This window comes from Anomaloglossus baeobatrachus, chromosome 2 (assembly GCF_048569485.1).
Source record: "Anomaloglossus baeobatrachus isolate aAnoBae1 chromosome 2, aAnoBae1.hap1, whole genome shotgun sequence".
NCBI classification, from domain to species: Eukaryota; Metazoa; Chordata; class Amphibia; order Anura; family Aromobatidae; genus Anomaloglossus; species Anomaloglossus baeobatrachus.
The window spans coordinates 527,100,836-527,122,388 of NC_134354.1; the positions used below are offsets into that span (position 1 = coordinate 527,100,836).

Sequence of the window (21,553 nt, forward strand, 5' to 3'; positions counted from 1 at the left end):
AGTAGAGTGATAATGCACACAGTGGTGTCACTGTACAAAGATAACGTATAACGGTGATGTCACAGCACAAAGATAAGGCACATACCGTAGTAATGTCATAGTGCACGAACTGCATGTTAGAAGAAAAAAAATAAGTAAAATGTATTCATTTGTGAGTCTGTGGTATATACCCTGTACATGGGGTTATATATCAAATAAGGAAACCTTTCGCTGTCCTAGGTGTGACTGAACTCATGGCCCCTGACTGACACATCATGCCAGCCAGGCAGCCACCAGTCACCCAAAGGTCACAGAGGAGCCCCACTCATCTTCTTGTGACCGCAGTGTATAGATGACAGGCTCTCGTGGGTGGTTCTCCGTTCTAGCGCTGAACACTTCCTGGTCTGCCCACTAGGCGGGGCTGTGGGCGGCATCGTGCTGCAGACCGTTAATAAGTAGCGTTCTCCGCAAGTGCTGCTCCGAGCATCTCCGCCACATAGCAGATATCCGTCCGCTGCAGCAGCCATCATGTCCTACGGCCCCATCTACAATCCGGTGAGTGCAGACATGGCGCAGAGCTGGGGAGCAGCAGCAGTGTTTAGTAATGCTGTGGCGTCCTTTATAATAATACATGCATAGCCCTTCTATGAACCCCCTGTGTGACCTATATAATAATGCGTGTACATTAGTGGTGGTGGAGGGAGCGCAATTACTTTCTGGAGCTAGCCAGGTCACGTGATGTTTCGGACTTTTCCCAGCTGACTGAACCTTTTTTTTCCCTGTTACCACACACTAGTGCTGTGTGTGTGTGTATATATATATATATATATATATATATATATATATATATATATATATATATATATATTATATATATATAACACCTCCTAATGCCCACTGGGCAAAAAATAACCAAAAAACTAGCCCTGTAAGTCTACACTTCATGTCCATAAATTGGAGTGTAAAGTGTTGGTGATGTATATTTCTCTATAGTCTGCACTCACGTGCATGGTCCTGTATACAGTATCCACCACCTCTATAGTTTACTCAGGCTTGTCTTCACCTGATGCAGAGCCCTGGACATGTTTCGCCGCCAGATGGCATCCTCAGGGGAAGCCATGGTTGTTCACCATATGACATAGGCTCCTGCTAACTCCATAGACACCAAAGGAAGACTGTTCTACTGCGATCAGGAGGATTTGCATGCAGTATACTATTATTTTTGCTATATAGGGGGGGGGGGAAAGCGGATTGCCCTGCCCTAACCCCTAGAGGCATTCTGCAAAAAACATGTACTGCATGAATGGATGCGAATACTGTCAGATCTGTCAGTGGTGTACAGCGGAAGGTCAGATATATACAGTTTGTTCAGTTTCATCCCAGATCTTTGTTCAGTGACGCAAACATGTAGTGAACAGGCCTCATGAGTGTAATTGAAAGCATATGCTATGGCTGTACAGCCGATTTGTTTTACATTGAGGGGCCAAGTGTCTGTGCACAGTTTAAATGGTCATTCCTTATTTGTTTTATGGGTAAAATATAAAAAATGTGTAGAAACAAGCACCTTTTGTAACTTCTAATTAAACTGCCTCCCTTTTTTCCCAGCACTGCGGTGGCATTTTAAATGTAAGCCCCCTGCTCGTACCATTATACTTGGCCTGCAGTGTTTTGATACTTTTTTGGCTCCGGTCCTGTCGCGCCATCTTGTGCCCGTAACTTCTGGTTGGCTGGTAGTCAGAAGTTACATCATAAGTTCTCAGTTCCACTCTGAGAGACAGAACGAGGCTCTCATAGACTCACAGTGAGTTGTGATCTCCGGCGAGCTCCATAAAACACTGGCGCCGCCGGCAGGTCACAACTTGCCCGAGCCCAACCACTGCAGCGGCAATAAAAGATGAAGCTTCTGAAGGTGAATACAAGACAGGGGACATAGATTTAAAGTAAAACTCCAGGGGTGCAATGGGAAAAAATAACCAAAAACCGCTGTAGTGGTGCTATTAAGAATCCTCTCCCTTCTCAAGAACAGTGTGGTCTTTGAATTGTGTTGTCTATGGAGCATTCACTCACTGTCCCTAAAATGAGACTTTCCTATAGCGCTTTTAAGCACTACTCAGAATCTGGATCACCTTTGCTCACTGTTGGTGGCTCATATTGGCCGGCTTCAGTCCTCTGCAAGGCCAAAATTCTCTGATTTAGCTTTATCACAGAACACAGTTTGGATCAGCGGCAAGCGATGGCATTGGTCTTAATTCTCAATCAAGCAAGTGGTGAGCTCCTAAACCAAACGGACAATCCCTTTAAAAAAAAACCAAAAACTTCCTCTGTAAAAATACAGATTAAAAGGCTTTTCTCAGAATTATTTGTAACCAAAATCGATCAGTCCCATAGAAGTGAATGCAGCAGTGCTAATGCGTAGGAATTGCCCCTCCTAACACAAGGCACTTGGGAACCTCTTTCTTGTGATCAATATAGGTCCAGCCTTCGGACCTCCTGCTGTGGCCATATATTTATCACCTTTCCTGTGGATGGGGAAGTCTTTAAAATCACTTGAATCTCCAATCAGAATTGGGTAACTCCCATTGTGGGGAATTTCACAATACGAAGTCTGCATTCCCAAGCAAGACACACTTGTAGCTAAAAACTGCAACTCTCCCTTTAAAGGGGTATTCCCATTTCCAAGATCCTGCCCGAATATGTTGTAGGTGAAGTAATAATATAATATTCTCAAATGCCTCCAATGAGACATATAGTATAGTTCTTCTGATATAGCCATGTCTCTTATGTGCAGGACACTGCAGCTTAGTTGCTCGTGGTCGTAAGCATAGATACCTAACTAACCGTGCTTTTTCCAAAAATAAGGCCTAGCAGGAATTTTGAGCATTTTCAGTGTAAGGCTTACATATAAGCCCTACCCCGAAAATAAGCCATATCGCTTTTTTCGAGGCAAAAAAAAGTATAAGACAACGCCTCTTCTTTTTGGAAAAACATAGTAGCTGTCATTATATGAGTGGACATAGCCATGGATAAAGGGACATAGCCATGGATAAAGGGGTTGTCCACTATAGCCTATCGTTAGGAATAGGCCATCAATGTCTGATCGGCTGGGGTCCAACACCATGCACTCCCGCTAATCAGCTGTTCTCAGTCCCGGTGGTGCCAGCAGGCAGCTGGAAATGCTCAGTTCCGGGCTGCTCCGTCTTCTGTTAGTGACTGGCCGAGTGCTATTGATTAGAATGGAAGGCAGATGTGCAGTACCCGGCCGCGGCCACTATCAGAAGATGGAGCGGTTGCCTGCTGCCGCCGCCAGGACCAAAAAACAGCTGGATGGCAAGAGTGCGGCGTGTCAGACCCCGGCCGATCAGACATTGCCTATCCTTAGGATAGCTCATTAATCTATGTAAGTAGGGGACAACCCCTTTAACTCACTTATAGCCATTTGTTCCACAGCACTTCAGATGCGATCATCACTGTCCACATTGGTTCTCACAATTTAAATTCCCTATCAGTATGTCTTTGGAGTGTGGGAGGAAACCGTAGAACCTGGAGGAAACCCACATAAACACAAGGAGAACATCCAAACCCCTTCCAGGTGTTGCCCTTAGGCCGGAGTTCCACTTGCGTGTGACTTGTGCGAGTCTTGCACGATCGCACACTCTCCTGACCGGATCGGGTTGGCTGCATGTATTTCTATGCAGCTGAGATGCTCCTGTCAGGAGAGTGTGTGGCTGCTCCGGGTGATGCGATGCTAGACTTGCACGAGTCATATGCAAGTGGAACTCTACTCTACTCGACCCTACACCGATGATACGATTTGGACATTTTTGCGCTCATCGTATCAAAAAGGATTTACACACTACGATATCGACTGCGACGCCGGATGTGCGTCACTTTCGATTTGACCTCACCGACATCGCAGCTGCAATGTCGTAGTGTGCAAAGGGCCCCTCAGTATTCAGTGAAAAACTTCATATTTGGTTAGTTTTGCCAATTGTAAAATATGTGTATTCAGATTTTCCTTGAATGAAAATTCTTCAGCTTTTCTTCCTGGGGTGTCAACAGCCGGAACATACCCCCCCCCCCCCACCTGTGGTCACACATACCAAAACGTTACATATTGATAAGCTTGCCTTCATTTGTCTCCTGATCCCAGTAGAACATTAACAAGTGAGACAGTTATGTTGCCAAACTGGAGATTGTTTCAGATAAAGTACATTTTAACACTTGTGATCACTTCTGCGAAAAAAAAAATATGGCTTTCTCCTACCCCCATCAGCTTGGCATCACTAACCAGGGGGCCCCTCACTGATGAGGCCCGCCATAACAGTTTGGAAGAAACATTGACTTAAAGAGCACCAGTCACTGGATTAGTGGCCAGTTTTTGCTTTTATTTAGTTCCCTCTGCTCCCATGTATGCATTTTTATTTGTTTTTTAAAGCCGCCATGCGGTTGCAGAGATGTGGGCCTTTTTATTAAAGCACCACTCTAGTATATGTAACTTTTTTTTTTTTTTTTTTTTTTTTTTTTTTTTTTTCTTTTCCAGCGTTGTAGTGGTGCTTTAAATATAAGTCCTGTGCCCATGGAATTATACTAACCTGCCACCTTTTTCATGCTTTTTTGGTGCCTCTCCGGTCCCTCGGTGCCATCTTGTGACTGATTGTCCAGAAGGTACATCATAAGCACGGAATGTAACTTTGAGAGCTGGAACGAGGCTCTCATAGACTTGTATTTAATTGTGACCTCCACCGCTCTCCATTAAACACTGGAGGTGTCGGCAGTAAGTCACAAATCAATGGAGACCGACCAGAACGACCCTGCAAAAAGATGAAGGGTAGGGGACTTGCATTTATAACGCCGCCCCAGTTCTGGGTTTAAAAAAACAAAAACAAAAAACTGGAGTGGTGCTATTTTGATGGTCTGTACAAAGGTAACACTGCTCACAGGATTCTCGGGGGGGGGGGGGGGGGGGGATGTCCTAAGCTGTTCACCATTCTTAAAGCCCATATTAGTACTAAATAGGCCATATGGTGGATTTAAAAGGAGAAAAATGGGATACTCCGGGAGCAGCAGCCAATAGAGCAAGTGCAAAAATGTGCAATGCTTTATCCATCATGATGGTGTACCATGTCACAAACCAGTGATAACTTTGGCTCGGTGAGCAAAAAATTACAATTTTTTTTGGGTTTATGACTAGGAAACTCCCCAGATGTCAGTCCTGTTGTTGAGTCCTCAGGAAGCGAATAGACAAGCAAAAGAACAGATTGTGATTAGACAAGAATGGCTTGTCATCAGTCAGTAATTAACCCAACAGTTAATATCCAGTATGTCAGGCGAATTGCAGAAGTCTTGACAATATGGGTTAATGGCTTAGCCCAGTACTTAAAGTGAACTTGTCAGGTGCAATATGCACCCAGTACCACGAGCAGTTCTGGGTGCATATTGCTAATCCCTGCCTAGCCGTCCCTGCATACACTAGCATAGATAGAGATATTTAGAAAAAGTATTTATTTGTAAAGATGTTTTATCGTATGCTAATGAGCGAGGGGACTAGTCCCCTGGGCGTTAGTTCCCCTGGCTAGCTGGCTGCATTAGCATGTTCGTACACTCCTGTGGGTGTGCTAACATGCTAATGAATACGCAGCGTCAGAGGATGATTTCACTCACCTCTCCGCTGCCATCACCACCCGACGCTGGATTTTGGCTCAGTGCGCATGACCCCAGAGGTTTGGGTATGTGTTACTACTTCAGTTTGAAGCCAGGACACGTACACCCGGCTTCATAGTGCGCTTGACCCAAACTCTGGGGTCATGCGCACTGAGCCAAAATCCAGCGTCAGGTGGTGATGGCGGTGGAGAGGTGAGGGAGATCATTCTGTGACGCTGCGCATTCATTAGCATGTTAGCACACCCACAGGGACGTACTAACATGCTAATGGGGCCCACTAGCCAGGGGAACTAACGCCCGGGGGCTAGTGCCCTCGCTCATTAGCATACGATAAAAGATCTTTAGAAATACTTTTTGTAAAGATCCCTTTATCTATGCTAGTGTATACAGGGACGGTTAGGCAGGGATTAGCAATATGCACCCAGAACTGCTCGTGTATCTGGATGCATATTGGACCTGACAGGTTCCCTTTAAAAAAAAAAAAGTCACTTCTAAAGTTTTTTTTCTTTACACCCTAACCACTTTTGTAATTTGCTTTATTATACATTACCCTACTCTAGATGTGAGTGCAGTGTCAGCGCTCTGCTTTTTTCCACAGCATCCATAGCTTTTAACTGAAAGACGTCGTCAGGGAGCAGAGATAGAAGCAGTGAGTGAAACCAGCGCCGCCCCACAACTTCTACAACCACCCTCAAACTAAGTGTTGTTATTAAGGGGCGGCATCGGTGTAATTTTACTTCTTTTATTTCTTCCTCCTGATGGCAATTCGTTTTGAGGGTGGTGCTAGAAGCTGTGGGACGGGGCTGCACTCACATCTATCATCCTAGATACAGGATGTCATCAGGGGGTGGTGTTGTAAGTAACTGCAGGGCCCCGCCCCCTGATGACATCCTGTTCCAGGATGGGAGATAGAGTTCTGCAGGGAGTGAGTGCAGCCCCAGCTTCCTATGACGTCATATTTGAGACACTTCAGTCAAGGTGTCTCAGGAAGTGCAGTAGAAAAAAAACACGTATAGGGTATTATGTAATAAAGCAAAATTACAAAAGTTATTAGTGTTATGAGACTGTGTGTGTGTGTGTGTGTGTGTGTGTATGTATATAATAATAAATTTATTTATTTTTTTTTTTCAAACTTTCACCTGACAGGTTTGTAGTTTTTTTTTAGTATATTGTATTCACAACAGAGAACTCTAGCAGTGAGTCAAGGCGAAAGTGAAAAAAAAAAAAAAAATCACCTGCATAGTTCTCTTCACGCAGATGTGTACATAGCAATCATGGAATTCTATAGTAGAAGTCCCTAAAGGTACCTTCACACACAACGACTTACCTGCGATCCCGAAAACGATGCGACCTGATAGGGATCGCTGGGAGGTCGCAGGTGAGATGTCACACAGTCAGATCTTACCAGCGATGCCGGAACAATACAGGTCGCAGTAGCGACCTGTATAACGATCTCAGCAGTCATTGTGACCCTGTCACACAGTGTCAAACACAGCGATGTGTCCTGCCCAGCAGGACATCGCCTTTGAAGAAAATGGCCTGGACCATTCTGCAATGACTAGAGATCTCACAGCAGGGGCCTGATCACTGGTAGGTGTCACACATAACAAGATCGCTAACGGGATCGCTACTGCGTCACAGAAACCGTGACTCAGCTGCGATCTCGCTAGCGATCTCGTTATGTGTGATGGTACCTTTTAGTAAATAATGAATATCTTTATACTCTAACCACTTTTGTAATATATATATATATATATATATATATAATATATATATATATATATATATATATATATATATAATATATATATATATATATATATACACATATTGATTAGGGAGACTAAAGTGTGGCCCATGCTTTACAGCACAGTATGACATGTGGGCAAATATCAGTATATGCAGTGAGGGGTATGTGATGCTCTGTACTGGAGGTGGGAAAGTGTGGGGCACATTTATTTACATGAGGCAGCAATGAGGGGTGGTGGTCACTGGAGCTTGTAGGATATTAAAGGTGTTGGCTATTGAATTTGGGGCTCTGTGGGTTATGGTTATAAGCACAATGCGGAGGTTGTATACTGTATGGATGAGATGGGTAAGTGGCAGGCACTGTCTGTAGGGCATGGGCTCCCGTACAGTGCAGAAGGCAGCAACCAACAGTGTGAAGGCATTCTGGGTTCACTACACTGACTCCTAGTTAGGCTATGTGCACACGCTGCGTTTTGGCCGCTAAAAACGCACATACGGACCCACGGCAAAAAAAGCATGCGTTTTTTACCGCAATTTGGTGCGTTTTTGAGCTCTTTGCGTTTTTCCAATGCATTGCATGGGGGGAAAAATGCAGGAAAGAATTGACATGTCCATTTTTTTTTTTTTTTTTTTTATTTTTTTTTTTTTAAAGCTCAGAAACGCAGCTTAAAAAAAAAAGTTGTGTGCGGACAGCAAAAATGAAAACTCAGACTTTGCTGGGGAAGCAAAGTCATGCAGTTTTGAGGCCAAAAACGCACCCGAAAAACGCCCTGTGTGCACATAGCCTTACAGTTATCAATGACATTAATGTCCTTCCTTTAAAAAAAAACCAAAACATTATTGATGTACAATGTGCAGAACACACTTTATAGTGTCCAGTGCTGATTTTGTGTACAGTAATTTTAATATTTTTATTCTCCAATACCTTCCTTTTTCCGAGTTCTTTGTGGCTCATTGTGCTCAGTATACATGAGAGTACTTGCATGTCTGTAATAATTGTTCTCTTTTCATTGCAGCCCGTTCCATTCAGCACACATTTTCACAGTGGCGTCAATGATGGCACCGTTGTTGTTGTCGCTGGCTCTATCCCTCATTCAGCTGACAGGTTTGTAGTGTTAGTAGAAATCATGGGGCATCATAATAGAAGTCTTAATATGTGCGTTCTCCCCCAAAAAGAAATATAATAATGTTCGGCGGGGTCACAGAAGAGTAAATCTCACAGCTTTACAGCCCTTACAAGTTAATTTTCCTCCTATTGAAGCCTATTAGTATTTCCATGCATTTAAAGCGATCCTGTCACCAGGTTTGTGCTATATAAGCGTGGCCACCACCAGTGAGCCCTTATATACAGCACTCTTGAATGCTGTATATAAGTCCTCAAACAAGAGCGCCGCAGATCTTGATCGGCTGCCACCTCTTTTCTTGTAATCGCCATGTTGTTTCATGTGCATGATGCATCCTATGTCATCCACAGTGTCCTCCATTGTGCTCTCTGCACACGCATTCCTCTCTACCCGGCTGAGGGCAGAGCAAAGTACTGTATTGCACAGATGTGGGAAAAGGTAAAAGACCGCATGCGCACTGCAAAACTTTGCTCTGCTCTCTGTAGGGTAGAGAACTGCGCAGGAGCGCAATGGAGGACATGCTAGAATGCTGTATATAAGGGCTTACTGGTGGTGGCCGCAGTTTATTGGGGACAAATCTGGCGACATGTTCCTTTTTTTAAGAGTCTCCTTTCATTGCCCCATCAAGTATGATGGCAACAAAAGTCCCACAAACACAATGATACCCCCTCCACAAAGTATGGTGAACTCCAACACAGTCCTCCACACAGTATTATGGCCCTACAGTATAATTGTCCCCCATCTGTCCTACAGTGTGAACCCCCCCCCCCCAAGCAGGAGCATAAATCCTTACACATGCACCAAAGTGGATTAAAAATGGCGGTGGTGTTCTATTAATATAATCAATAAAACTAAAATAAATACCACAAGAATTTTAAATAATAATAAAAAAACGACAATCCACCCAACAGTTGGGCGATTTTTTTTTTTTTTTTTTTTTTTTTTTTTTTTTTTTTTTTTTTTTTAATTCTCCACACCCCCCCCCCCCCCCGTAATAAGAAAAACTTGACAGACTTATAGACCTAAAATGAACATAACAAATAAAAGGGGAGGGCGAACCTTGGGTCTTCACAGCTGACTGACGGCTGCCACTATAAGTAAGGTAAGTTTCCCGCTCTTTACAAGACCTCCACCAATAAAAAGCTTTAACGACTGCGGGCAGTAATTTTACGTCTTAGCGGTCATCATAGTGTTAGGCTAGTTTCACACTTGCGCTATTTTGACGCAAACAGAATCCGTCAGTAATGTAGTACAGTTCATTTATTTACAGTGGAAGCGCGTTAATATACCGCGTGAGTGTGTCATACAGTACCCGCTTGTGTCCACATGGTGTCGCGCTTCCACTGTAAATAAATGAACTGTACTACATTACTGACGGATTCCGTTTGCGTCAAAATAGCGCAAGTGTGAGTGCGGCCTTACTGACCGCGGTCTGCTGCCGGCAGCAGACCGCGGGTGATTGGCACCCATCTCTGCTGATTTTCACAGCTGAGATGTGTGCCTGCTAAGCACGAGCAGAATCGTTAGCTGCCCGTACTGTTTAACCCCTTAAATGGCACTGTCAGTATGTGACCACGCCATTATAATCGCGATCGCGGTAAACGTTTACTTACCGGCCGATACCGGAAGTGACGTGATCACGTGACTTCCGGTGGTTTTCATGGTAGCACAGGGTCATCTGACTCCTGCAGCTCACATGACTCACTTTAAGTTTCACCCAGCCGAGGGCTGAGTGAGACATGAAATGAGTATATCCGCAAAAAAAGCCAAAATTACGTTTTTTGGTCACCACAAATTTTGCGCTAAATGCAAGAACAGGCGATCAAAACGTAGTATCTGCTCTGGTATTAAAAAGTCAGCCTGAGTCGCAAAAAATAAGCCATAACTGAGCCATAGATCCCGAAAAATGAGACTGCTACGAGTCACAGAATATGGCGTAAAACGTGCGCCACTTTTTTTCGGACAAACTTATGATTTTTTTTTTTTTTTTTTTTTTTACCACATAGATGAAAGTAAACCTATGCATGTTTGGTGTCTACGAACTCGCACTGACCTCAGGCATCACAGTGACACATCAGTTTTACCATATAGGGAACACCGTGAATAAAACCTCTCAAACAGTAGTGCTATCTCACTTTTTTTGCAAATTTTCCACATTTGGAATTTTTTTTTTCCGTTTTACAGTACACTATATGGTAAAACGTTATGGTTTCAATTAAAAGTACAGCTCGTTCCGCAAAAAAATGAGCCCTCACATGACCATATTGACTGAAAAATAAAGTTACGTGTCTTGGAAGAAGAGTGACGAAAAAAAAACCAGTGAAAAATCGGCCGGTCGTGAAGGGGTTAATATTGGCACGCAACAGACTGCACCAACCACATCAAACCTGCTCTCGTTACCATCAGAAGGGCTGATTAACCCCTTAAAACTGGATGTCTGCATAATATACATCCCCCTGAGAAGATAATATACCAAAAGCAGCATGTCATCAACTTACACTTGAAAAAGGGAGGGGGCCTATTCCACCATGTTATCACCAGGCTATGCGCTGCTGGTGATTAACCAGTATGATAGACCCAACAGAAACCTCAACTCTGTATTATGGCCCCAGCGAGCCCTGCTAGCAGCATAATTGCCCCTATACAACTCTCGATCCAGTACCATGCAACCCACACAGACCTCAGAATAATGGTTCTCGCATTGCCCTGCGAACACAATGGCCCCCACATAGCTCTGTAAAGAGTATGCTGGTGCCTCCATATAGCAGCCCTCTATTATTGCCTTCCTTGGTATAAGAATAATTATGCTGCAGGAATGGGAAAATATTGACTTGGCTATTTCAAAAGTATTTAGAAGGCAAGAGTCACTAATACGCCAAAAAGCAAATCCTATCATAATGGGCTTTTCTGTTTATGATCCACCCCTAAATACAGACGTAAACAAACCTTAGGCCCTGTGCCCACGCTGTGTAGTTCTGACGCGTATTTTCAGAAATCTGCAGCAAAATGTGCATGTCCATTGTGAAGCCAGGAAAGGCTATGGGAATTCAGAAGTGCTGTGCCCACGTTGCTTATTTTTCCCTTGCATATTTGGTGCAGAAAAAAAGAAATCTGCACCAAATATGCCAGGGAAAAATACAATGGACATGCAGATTTCTAAAAATCGCTTCAAACTCCATCAAAATACACAGCGTGGGCACTGGGCCTTATAGTCTGCCAAATGCCCTGACTAGAATGGAGAAGATGTTTCTCTGCTCTGCTAATGGTCCAAAGGCTGGAGTCACTTGTGTGAGGATTGCATCGCCCGGACTGGCCGGCGGCTCTCCTGACAGGAGCATGTCAGCTTCATGTATTTCTATGCAGCTGAACGCGCTCCTGTCAGTGGATCCTGTGGGTGGGAGATGTGCTCCTCACACGAGTTACACAAGTGTGGCGCCACCAAAAGGAGCAAATCTGGAAGATTGACATTAATGCGGCTTTTATTATTTGACAAGTCTGCCAGAGTTTGCCCTTGGATAATTATCAGAAGCACAGAAAAACCACATTTTCTTCTCCTTTCTGGTTTTTGCAATCTGTGGGTCTGCCACAGCTGATTATCACTAGCCTTATTCATGTTGTGTAATGCACAACCTTATCAGATGAGCAAATCCCTGTATTTAGTGCCTACCTATTTCAGATAAGACCCTATTATGCTCTTCTCTTCCTCGGTGTCTCCTACTAAATATGGAAGAGGGTGGTTGCAACCCCAGAGAGAGAAGATGCCCCCCTGAAGACATCACATAGTTGTGAAGCATTTACTGAATGTGTTGTATGGGGTTATTAAAGGGAACCTGTCATCAGAAATTTTGCTTTAAACCTAAGTTTCCCCCTCTGCAGCTCGTGGGCTGCATTCTAGCAAGGTTCCTATAGTTTTTGTGGCCCCTTTTTAAACCAAATTAAATACTTTATAAACTTGTACCTTTTTTGCTATGTAAATTTTGTAAATCGTCCATGGGGGCGGGCTCTCTGCTGACCGTTGCTGTTCCTCCAGCAGATTTACGCCGCCCCCCCAACGCTGAATTTCATATCTCAGGACGCCGCCCGTGGTCCCACGCATGCGCTGTGCGACTGTAGCGGGACTGTGCACACGTGTGACCGCTGGTGACGTTTTGCGCAGGCACGAGGTTATGGGCGGCGCTGTGAGTGTCATCAGCAAGTGCCGCCCATAACCTCGTGACCGCACTTTCCCCTCTTCCTCCAGCGTTCTGCGCAAGCGCTTGCTGGCCAGATGACCTGACGTCACCTCTTTCCCATCTTGCGCTGCTGCAGGGTAAGATGGGAAGGAGGTGACGTCAGGTCATTTGGCCGGCGAGCGCTTGCACAGAACGCTGGAGGCAGTGGGGGAAAGCGCGTCCACGAGATTATGGGCGGCACTTGCGATGCAATCACAGCACCGCCCATAATCTTGTGCTTGTGACACACGTCACCAGTGATCCTGGCGTGGGCAGCACCTCGGGCAGAGTGGGCAGCATCCTGATGGATGAAATGGAGCGTGGGGGGACGGTGTCAATGTGCAGGAGGGACAGCAACGGTCAGCAGAGAGCCCGCCCCCATGGACGATTTACAAAATTTACATAGCAAAAGGTACAAGTTTATAAAGTATTTAATTTGGTTTAAAAGGGGCCACAAAAAGTACAGGAACCTTGCTAGAATGCAGCCCAGGAGCTGCAGAGGGGGAAACTTTTAGGTTTAAAGCAAAATTTCTGATGACAGGTTCCCTTTAACGTATTGTTACAATAATGTGTAGTTTTATGGGGCTACCACTTGATGTCACCCAAGAGTAGGACACTGACACTAGGAGCAGGCATAGGTATGCAGTTGAAGGTTAAATCTGCCTGGTAACAGACAGTTGGGAATTTGCACCAGCTACTCCCTTATAGGCTAATTTCATATGTAAAAAGACTGTGTTTCTATGGAAACGTCAGTTAGGGCCCAGCCTGGGTCGGAGTCAGGCCTGCGGAGCAGCAAAGTTGCTGGCTATGTGGAACTTCTAACCATATCCAATAATCTTGGACAATTCCTTGTTGCTAAGGACAGTGCCGGTGATCAGGAGAGGACCAATGTGCTGGAGAAACCAGGTATTTCCCTGTGGGATGATCCCCAGCCTCATATTCCTCTTACTGCTTGCTCCCGTGTTTTCTGTGACTGCCGCGGCTGGGGTGCGCTTGGTGCCCTTCGGGCACGGGATCACGACTACTGCTGAGGCGCCCCCTGCCCACCGTTACAAATGCACTGACTAATGTTGTCTGTTGGGGTGCCATCATCCATTGGTTCGCTTTTTTTTTTTTTCAATATATATTTTATTTAAAGTGTATATAATTTATTTTGCATTTTTAATTTTTCCACCAGTTATGTATATTTCCCCTTTTTTAGGTTTTCTGTGAACTTTCAATGTGGTCATGGTGACAATGATGATATTGCCTTCCATTTCAATCCACGTTTTGATGAAAAGCTTGTCGTTTGCAATACAATGGAACATAAAAATTGGGGCAAGGAAGAACGCAAGAAAGAGCTGCCATTTCATCATGGCCAACAATTTGAAATCCGAATACTTGTGACAAGCTGTGACTACAAGGTATGTTCGCTTAAAGCAAAGTTAGAGGCAGGCAGGAAATAATTTTCCTAACCCTGTGTGTCCCCAATTTTGTCTCGGTGTATAAAAAAGAAAAAAAAAATGTTTCTCTATTATAGGTTTCTGTGAATAGAAATCACTTTGTGGAGTATCACCACCGACTTCCTCTGCATCGAGTCAACACTTTGACTGTCAAGGGCTCTGTTTGTCTAACAAGTGTTGAGACACAAGCACAAGGGGTATGTGAGATTGTAATTATAATTTTTTTTTTATTTTTTTTTTAAGGGGTTATGTCACAATCCCAATTTACAGAAGCGAGAAGTGACTGACTGCTAGCCACCATTGGAACCAGCAGTGACCATGAGAATGGGATCATGAGTATTCTGTTTTTAATGAACCAGCAGGAAAGAATGCACCCTGCAATCCCATTCACCGCCCCTGGGACAGCACTTGACTATCTCATCAGTTCTATAGACTTTTCATTGAGTGTCAGTGCACATGCTAAACAATGCTCAGCACCACTCATTTCTTGTTATTGGTGGGAGTCAGAATGATGTAATGGGCACTACTTTGATTGTGGCACAACCTCCTTTTAATTATTTCTCATTAGTCAGAATTTCATATTAATGGGATATTCTGAGAATTGTAAGTTGGTCCATAAGAATAAAGGTTCTTGAATCGCAGTAAAACCCACCCATAGTATAGGAAAAAAAGCCACAAAAACTGCAGCTGACTCCCAGAAGAGACACTGCCACAAGATCAGGTTTTGGTCAGGGGGAAAAAAACACAGCAAAACGCCCTGTGTGAACATAGCCTTAAGGATGTTTTCATTTAGCAGGTTTTTCTGTTTTTGTTTTTTTTTTTTTTTTTTTTTTTTTTTTTGTTTTGTTACCATCGCTATGTTGTATTTGTAAGCCAAAACCAGGAGTGGGTTTAAAAATAGTGTGTGCAAATCTTTCCAGTAAACTTTTTCTTTTTTTCCTTGTTCCAGTCCTGGCTTTGGCATACAAATATTGTATACAGAATGCTCTTTGCATTAGTTTTTAGTGTAATATATATATATATATATATATATATATATATATATATATATATATATATATATATGTGTGTGTGTATATATGTATATGTGTATATATATATATATAGTGTGTATATGTTTTTGTTTTGTTTTGTTTTGTTTTTTTTTTTTCTTGTATTTCTCTCTATTGCTAAAAATACATATAGAATAGTTAAGATGGCATGCCCTAAACATTTGCAGTTTTCAGTTGTATTAAGTACATATTTATTTTAATTAAATACCAATCACATATTGTCTTTAAAAAATCTATATAAAGAAAAATGCTGCCAGTATTGTATGAAATATCTCCGTAGATGGCATACTTTTTAATATATTCTACATGAAACAATCCTATGTTCCTTTTCTAGTGTGGATTCCCCCAACCACCATTTCCAGGTGGTCATATGCAAAATGTAAGTACCACTATTATTAAAGGCGTTATTGACAATACAGACATAGTATTGAAATATACTTTCTGCAAAATGTGACTTGTATAAACTACTAAGAACTTGGGATGGTACATATCCTTAATATCAATCTTTTATTGAACACCATATTTAAAATTTCTCTAACATACATATGTATAAACAAAGGTCACTATATATTCACACTGGACAAACCATTATACCAACAATTTAGGTTTATTGCTGCACAGCCAATTTTCACCCTGTTTAAACAAAACAACTCCTCATAATGTTATGGGAACTATTATTAATTAGTATATCTTTAAGCATGGGCTGTGCTGCACTCACTGTTATCCTCGTGACTAACACACAATCTATCTATAATTTACCCAGTCTCCTATCCTTCACCTTTTCTGGATATTTATACACCATAACAGGCGATCTGGTTAAGGGTTATTTGGTGATATATGGTATTTAGTGTGCAGCAATTATTGACCTGACAAATGTAGATACTTTACTTGGCTGTCCTTTGTCCAGACGCATGTTTCCCACTTCTTCAGGGGACACAGATATTAAAGAGAACCTGTCAGGTACCCTATGCCGTCCAAACCATGGGCGTACCCAGGGGCACGCACCCATTACCAGGGCCGGCGTCAGCACCCGGCACACTTGGGCAAGTGCCGGGGCCCTGGACCGATGGGGGGGGGGGGGGGGGGGGGGGGGGGGGGGGGGGGGGGGGGAGACCACTCATGCTATTTAGGAGCTGCAGCATGTTGTGCCATTCATTTTCTCTGTGGGCCTTCACGCTTCCTCCCATTTGTGTTCCACTGTGGAACGCATGACGAGGGGGGGTACTAGCTACTGTTCATCCCATATGCATTCCACAGTGGAATGCATGCTGAGACCGGCTTCTCTCTCCTCTTTGCAATGAGGAGAGTGGTGCGTATTGGACCTGCTGCTGTCATCCCGCCGCCCCTGCACGTTGCTTCCTCTTCCCACTGCGGTCGGCGGGGCTTCACAGACTGATCAATACAGACTCACTTCTGAGTAGGCACTTCCTCCTATAAGCGTTTCACAGTGGAATGCACGCTGGCCTTCCTCACATTTGCGTGCCACTGTGGAATGTATGACGAGTGGGGGGGCACCTCCCTCTCAATTACTAGGTACTGTTTGTCCCATAAGCGTTCCACAGTGGAACGCACGCCGACATCGCCTCCTCTTTGCAATAAGGACCTTGTCACCGGCCACTTCACTCCAGTCCTGAAGCGGGTCCGGTTCATGAGAATACAAGAAGCCCAGGTCAAGAGAGCCACAGCCGGAGGCCTTAAATGCGTTATTGCCACTTTATTATTTATTTATTTTATTTTTTTTTTCTTTCTTTGTTAGTTCCCCTGACTAGTCATCCCTCTATCCGTTATCATGCCCATGTAGGTGTATTAACATGACTTGCTTGAGATCTTGAAAATATTCAACTTTTGGCATCAATTTTATACATTGTTGAATACATTTGTAATCTAGATGCCAGATGTTTTAAAATGTTTCAAGATCTTTATTTGTAACACGGTTGTGATTATTGGTGGTGCGTGGGAATGGGGTGGGAAAGTGGGGCTGTAAAACAGCCATGTTTACGAATAGGTTCTTCACTTGCTTGTTTCTGGCTGCTCTTGGGCTCCTCTGTGTACCTGAGACCTCTTCTGAACTTCCGGTCCTGCACAGTGTGCTTCTGAAGCCGGGAAGGTTTCACCTAACTATAGAGAAGCAGTGACTATGCCGAAATGAGCAGCGCGCATGTGTGAGACTTGCAGGAGCTGGTGATGATGCCGGCTCATCCAAATCACGTTATCGCACCTACAGGGATGTGATAACATGGAAAGAGGTCTGACTAGTCAGGGGAGCTAACACCCATCGACTACCTAGTCATGGTCTTAAGTAGCATGGAGAAAGCAGAGCTTTTTTTTTTTCCTAATCAAGTGAATAACATTATACAGGGCTGGCTAGGCAGCGAAGTTGGTCATACAGATGTGATGGCTTGTTTAATGCTAGTGAAAAGACTTGGAAAAATCAATAAAAATTTCCTATTACAGTGATTTCCACAGATTCATAACTTTGCATGCAGGACAAAGGAATTGAAAAAAAAAAAAATAGTTTGGTTACTAACCAAAACCTACATCTACGCAATACCTAGCAGGAAGCCAGTCATAACACAAAGCTGCACACTTGAAATGGAGAGACTAAAGGCCCCGTCACACACAGAGATAAATCTTTGGCAGATCTGTGGTTGCAGTGAAATCATGGACATATTGTTCCATTTGTACACAGCCACAAATCTGGCACTGATTGTCCACAATTTCACTGCAACCACAGATCTGCCACGGATTTATCTGTGTGTGACAGGGCCTTTAGGCTATGTGCCCACAGGAGCTCGTACCTGCGGATGTATCCGCAGGTTTCCCGCAGCTGCCCGCCAGCATCCGCAGCTATTTTTAGCTGCGGTAGTACAGCAGAATATCTGTGGTAAACCTGCGGACTTTCATGCGATTTACCTAGAGGCCGGGACGTCCATATCTCCATAGCGGAGGGCCGGGATTTCCGCAGGAATTTCCGCAGGAATAATTGACATGCAGTTACGTGCGGCTGAGGGACATCCGCAGCATATTCCGCAGTCGCACATTCCGCAGCGTGGACACACACTCCCCATGTTCCATAGGATAACATGGGGAGTTTTTGTACTTGCTGAAACCTGCGGATTTGTGGAAAATCCAGATAAATCCGCACAGAAGCAAGCTCCCGTGGGCACATAGTCTAATGTCCGGCAATTAGGTTTTAGGCTAATTACTAGACTGTCATTGCTTTGAGAATGTGACGACGGTTCTGAGCTGTGCCTCCTGTAGCAGCCACTGGCCATACCAATGGTGTACCCGTAACAGGGGCCAGTATAATATTACCATGCACTGTTTTATGTGACAAAAAATATGTATAGTACATACTAGTGTATGAACATATATTATACTATCCTTCACATAGTTGTATACCCATAACACTCACAGTATATAGTATGAGATAGCCATTAATGACCTCGAACAAGTGACTAACACAAAAATGTTCTTTAATAATCTTCTTTGCTTTCAGCCTGCGTATCCACCTCAGATGTTCCCTGGTGCTGGATGCAATGTAAGCTTTGAGTTGACTTTTTTTTTTTTTTTTTTTTTTTTTTTTTTTTTTCCCCCCCCCTTTTAATCAATTTTATTTTTAACCCCTTCACGACCTTTAACGGATCTAGCCGTCATGGTGCCCTGGTACTTAAAGACCCATGACGGATACATCAGTCATGGCGAAATCGTGGCCCCGGGCACCGCGATCGGTTTTAAAAAAATGTAGATTCGGGAAGGAGAGGACTTGTACCTGCCCTCAGGAGGGGTGGTGTCTCCTTCCCAGACCTACGGAGGCTGTGATTGGCTGAGCGGCGTTCGTCAGCCAATCACAGCCAGTGTTATGTTTCAGCCATTGAAAGAGCAGCGGCGTCAGATGCATGGGGGCATTTTTTTTCTTTACTGGCGTCTGTATTTTTTTTTTTTTTTTTATTTTGCCAAACTAATATTTCTTTGTATGGGGGGGGGGTCCTAGTTTCCAACATGGGGTCACATGTGGGGGAGCTCCACTGTTTGGGCACATCAGGGGGATCGCCAAACGCAACATGGTGCGGCTAACGATTCCAGCTAATTTTCCATTTAAAAAGTCAAATGACGCTCCTTCCCTCTGGAGCTCTGCCGTGCGCCCAAACAGTGGTTTTCTGCCACATGAGGTATCGGCGTACTCAGAACAAATTGCCCAACAAATTTTGTGGTCCATTTTATCCTGTTACCCCTGTACAAATTAAAAAAATTGAGCCTAAAATAACATTTTTGTGGAAAAAAAGTACTTTTTTGTTTTTATGCCTCAATGTATGAAGCACGTGAGGGTTCAAAGTGCTCATTACCCATGTAGATTTATGCCATGAGGGTCTAGTTTCCAAAATCAGGTCACTTGTGGGGGAGCTCCATTGTTTAGGCACCTCAGGGGGTCTCCAAATGCAACATGGTGTACGCTAATAATTCCAACCAATTTTGCTGTGAAATGGCGCTCCTTCTCTTCTGGGCCCCCACCGTGTGCCCAGACAATTACTTTCCACCACATATGAGGTATCGGTCTACTCAGGAGAAATTGCACAATACATTTTATGGTGCATTTCCTGATACCCTTGTGGAAAAAAAGGCTACCTGGTTGAAATAACAATTTCATGGTAAATAAAATATATATATGTGTATATATATAAATATAATATAATATAATATATAATATAATTTTTCACGGCTGAACATTCTAAACTTTTGTGAATTCTCCAGGGGTTCAAAGTGTTCAGTAAACATCTAGATAAATTCAATGAGGGGTCTAGTTTCCAAAATGGGGTCACTTGTTGGGGAGCTCCATTGTTTAGGCACCTCAGGGGGTCTCCAAAGACAACATGGCATCCACTAACTATTCCAGACCATTTTGCATTTGAAAAGTCAAATGTCGCTCCTTGCCTTCCGAGCCCTGCTGTGCGCCCAAACATTTGATTTCCACCACATATGAGCTATCTGTGTACTCAGGAGAAAATGCACAATACATTTTTATGTCGCAATTTTTCCTGATACCCTTGTGAAAAAAAGCTACCTGGTTGAAGTAACAATTTCGTGGTAATTTTTTTTTTTTTTTTTATTTTCACGGCTCAAAGTTATTAACTTTTGTGAAGCCCTCAGAGGTTCAAAGTGCTCAATAAACATCTAGATAAATTCCATGAGCGGTCTAGTTTCCAAAATGGGGCACTGACTACTTAATAGACACTATTAAGTAGTCAGTGCCACAGTGAAACGCTGCTATTCCAAGCACTCACTGTTTTCAGACCCTCCCTTATGATGCATTGTTGATCTGGGAGGAGATTTTCACCATTACAATCAGCACGTGACAGGGTAATCCAGGACAGCAGCCGGACCCCCACAGGGTAACTGAAAACGACCTAATTAAAGGAAGGACATATGGAAGCATGAGATTGATGGCCTAATGTGAATTGCAAGTTGTCACTATCCAAATCTCCCCTGATGAACCCCGCTATATTGGGGAGAAACGCGTTGGGAGCAATGGGAGTAATAACAGTCCTGGCAAGATAAGTACTAGGACAGTTGGGCCTATCATACCTTCTGTCAAGACCTTTTTTTTTTCATCTCCCCAGAAATTCCTTTGATATCTCCCTCAACAATATGATGGACTAGCTGAATTAATGATTGAGGGCGGATATTGTTTGAAACTATATAACTGGAATACTGGTGATGTACAATATCTGTTTGATTTATATAAGGTCTTGACATAGGACTTTTGACGCATGACCACTTAATCACCCCAACACAATGCACTGGTGGTGGTTATAGGCCAGGAATAGTGACAGGGGCATTTAGGGCTAGCCACCGAGGAACAGTGGCTCCCAAAAACTTTAAGGTGTATTCACCTCCGTTGCCAGGTAGGGATAAACATTAGGGAATACTAGGTCCCTCCATCCCATATTGCGATACCCCCTAAAAATCTCGAACGGTGGGCGCACGCCCTTGGCCTACTGCCCTATTTTTAGGACCTTATACACTATTCACAATCACGACTTTTTGTCTAGCGTTGAACTACTGGGTATGACCCCAAAGTTTTTAGATTGGGAGTATTTTAATGAATATTTCTTTGTCGCTCCATTGGGAGACCCAGACAATTGGGTGTATAGCTTCTGCCTCCGGAGGCCACACAAAGTATTACACTTAAAAGTGTAAAGCCCCTCCCCCCTTCTGCCTATACACCCCCCCCCCCCCCCCCCCCCCCCGTGCATCACGGGCTCCTCAGTTTTTATGCTTTGTGCGAAGGAGGCACACGTGCCTCTGCTCCGCAGGTGGTGTCCTTAACCTCTCAG

At 43.7% G+C, this 21,553-nt stretch overlaps 1 protein-coding gene across 2 annotated transcripts in view; it reads left to right on the forward strand.

Annotated features, from left to right (window-relative positions):
* Window positions 1-406: 406 nt before the first annotated feature.
* Window positions 407-21,553, forward strand: part of LGALS9 (galectin 9) — a 34,514-nt gene continuing 13,367 nt past the window's right edge. Inside the window, exons 1-6 of one of the 2 annotated variants that reach the window (XM_075334309.1) lie at window positions 407-534; window positions 8,406-8,494; window positions 13,926-14,127; window positions 14,244-14,363; window positions 15,553-15,597; window positions 18,718-18,759. In XM_075334309.1, the coding sequence (XP_075190424.1) occupies window positions 508-534; window positions 8,406-8,494; window positions 13,926-14,127; window positions 14,244-14,363; window positions 15,553-15,597; window positions 18,718-18,759 (525 nt within the window). In that variant the 5' untranslated portion in view covers window positions 407-507. The remainder of the gene's footprint in view (window positions 535-8,405; window positions 8,495-13,925; window positions 14,128-14,243; window positions 14,364-15,552; window positions 15,598-18,717; window positions 18,760-21,553) is intronic. The other variant, XM_075334310.1, reaches the window with a different exon arrangement.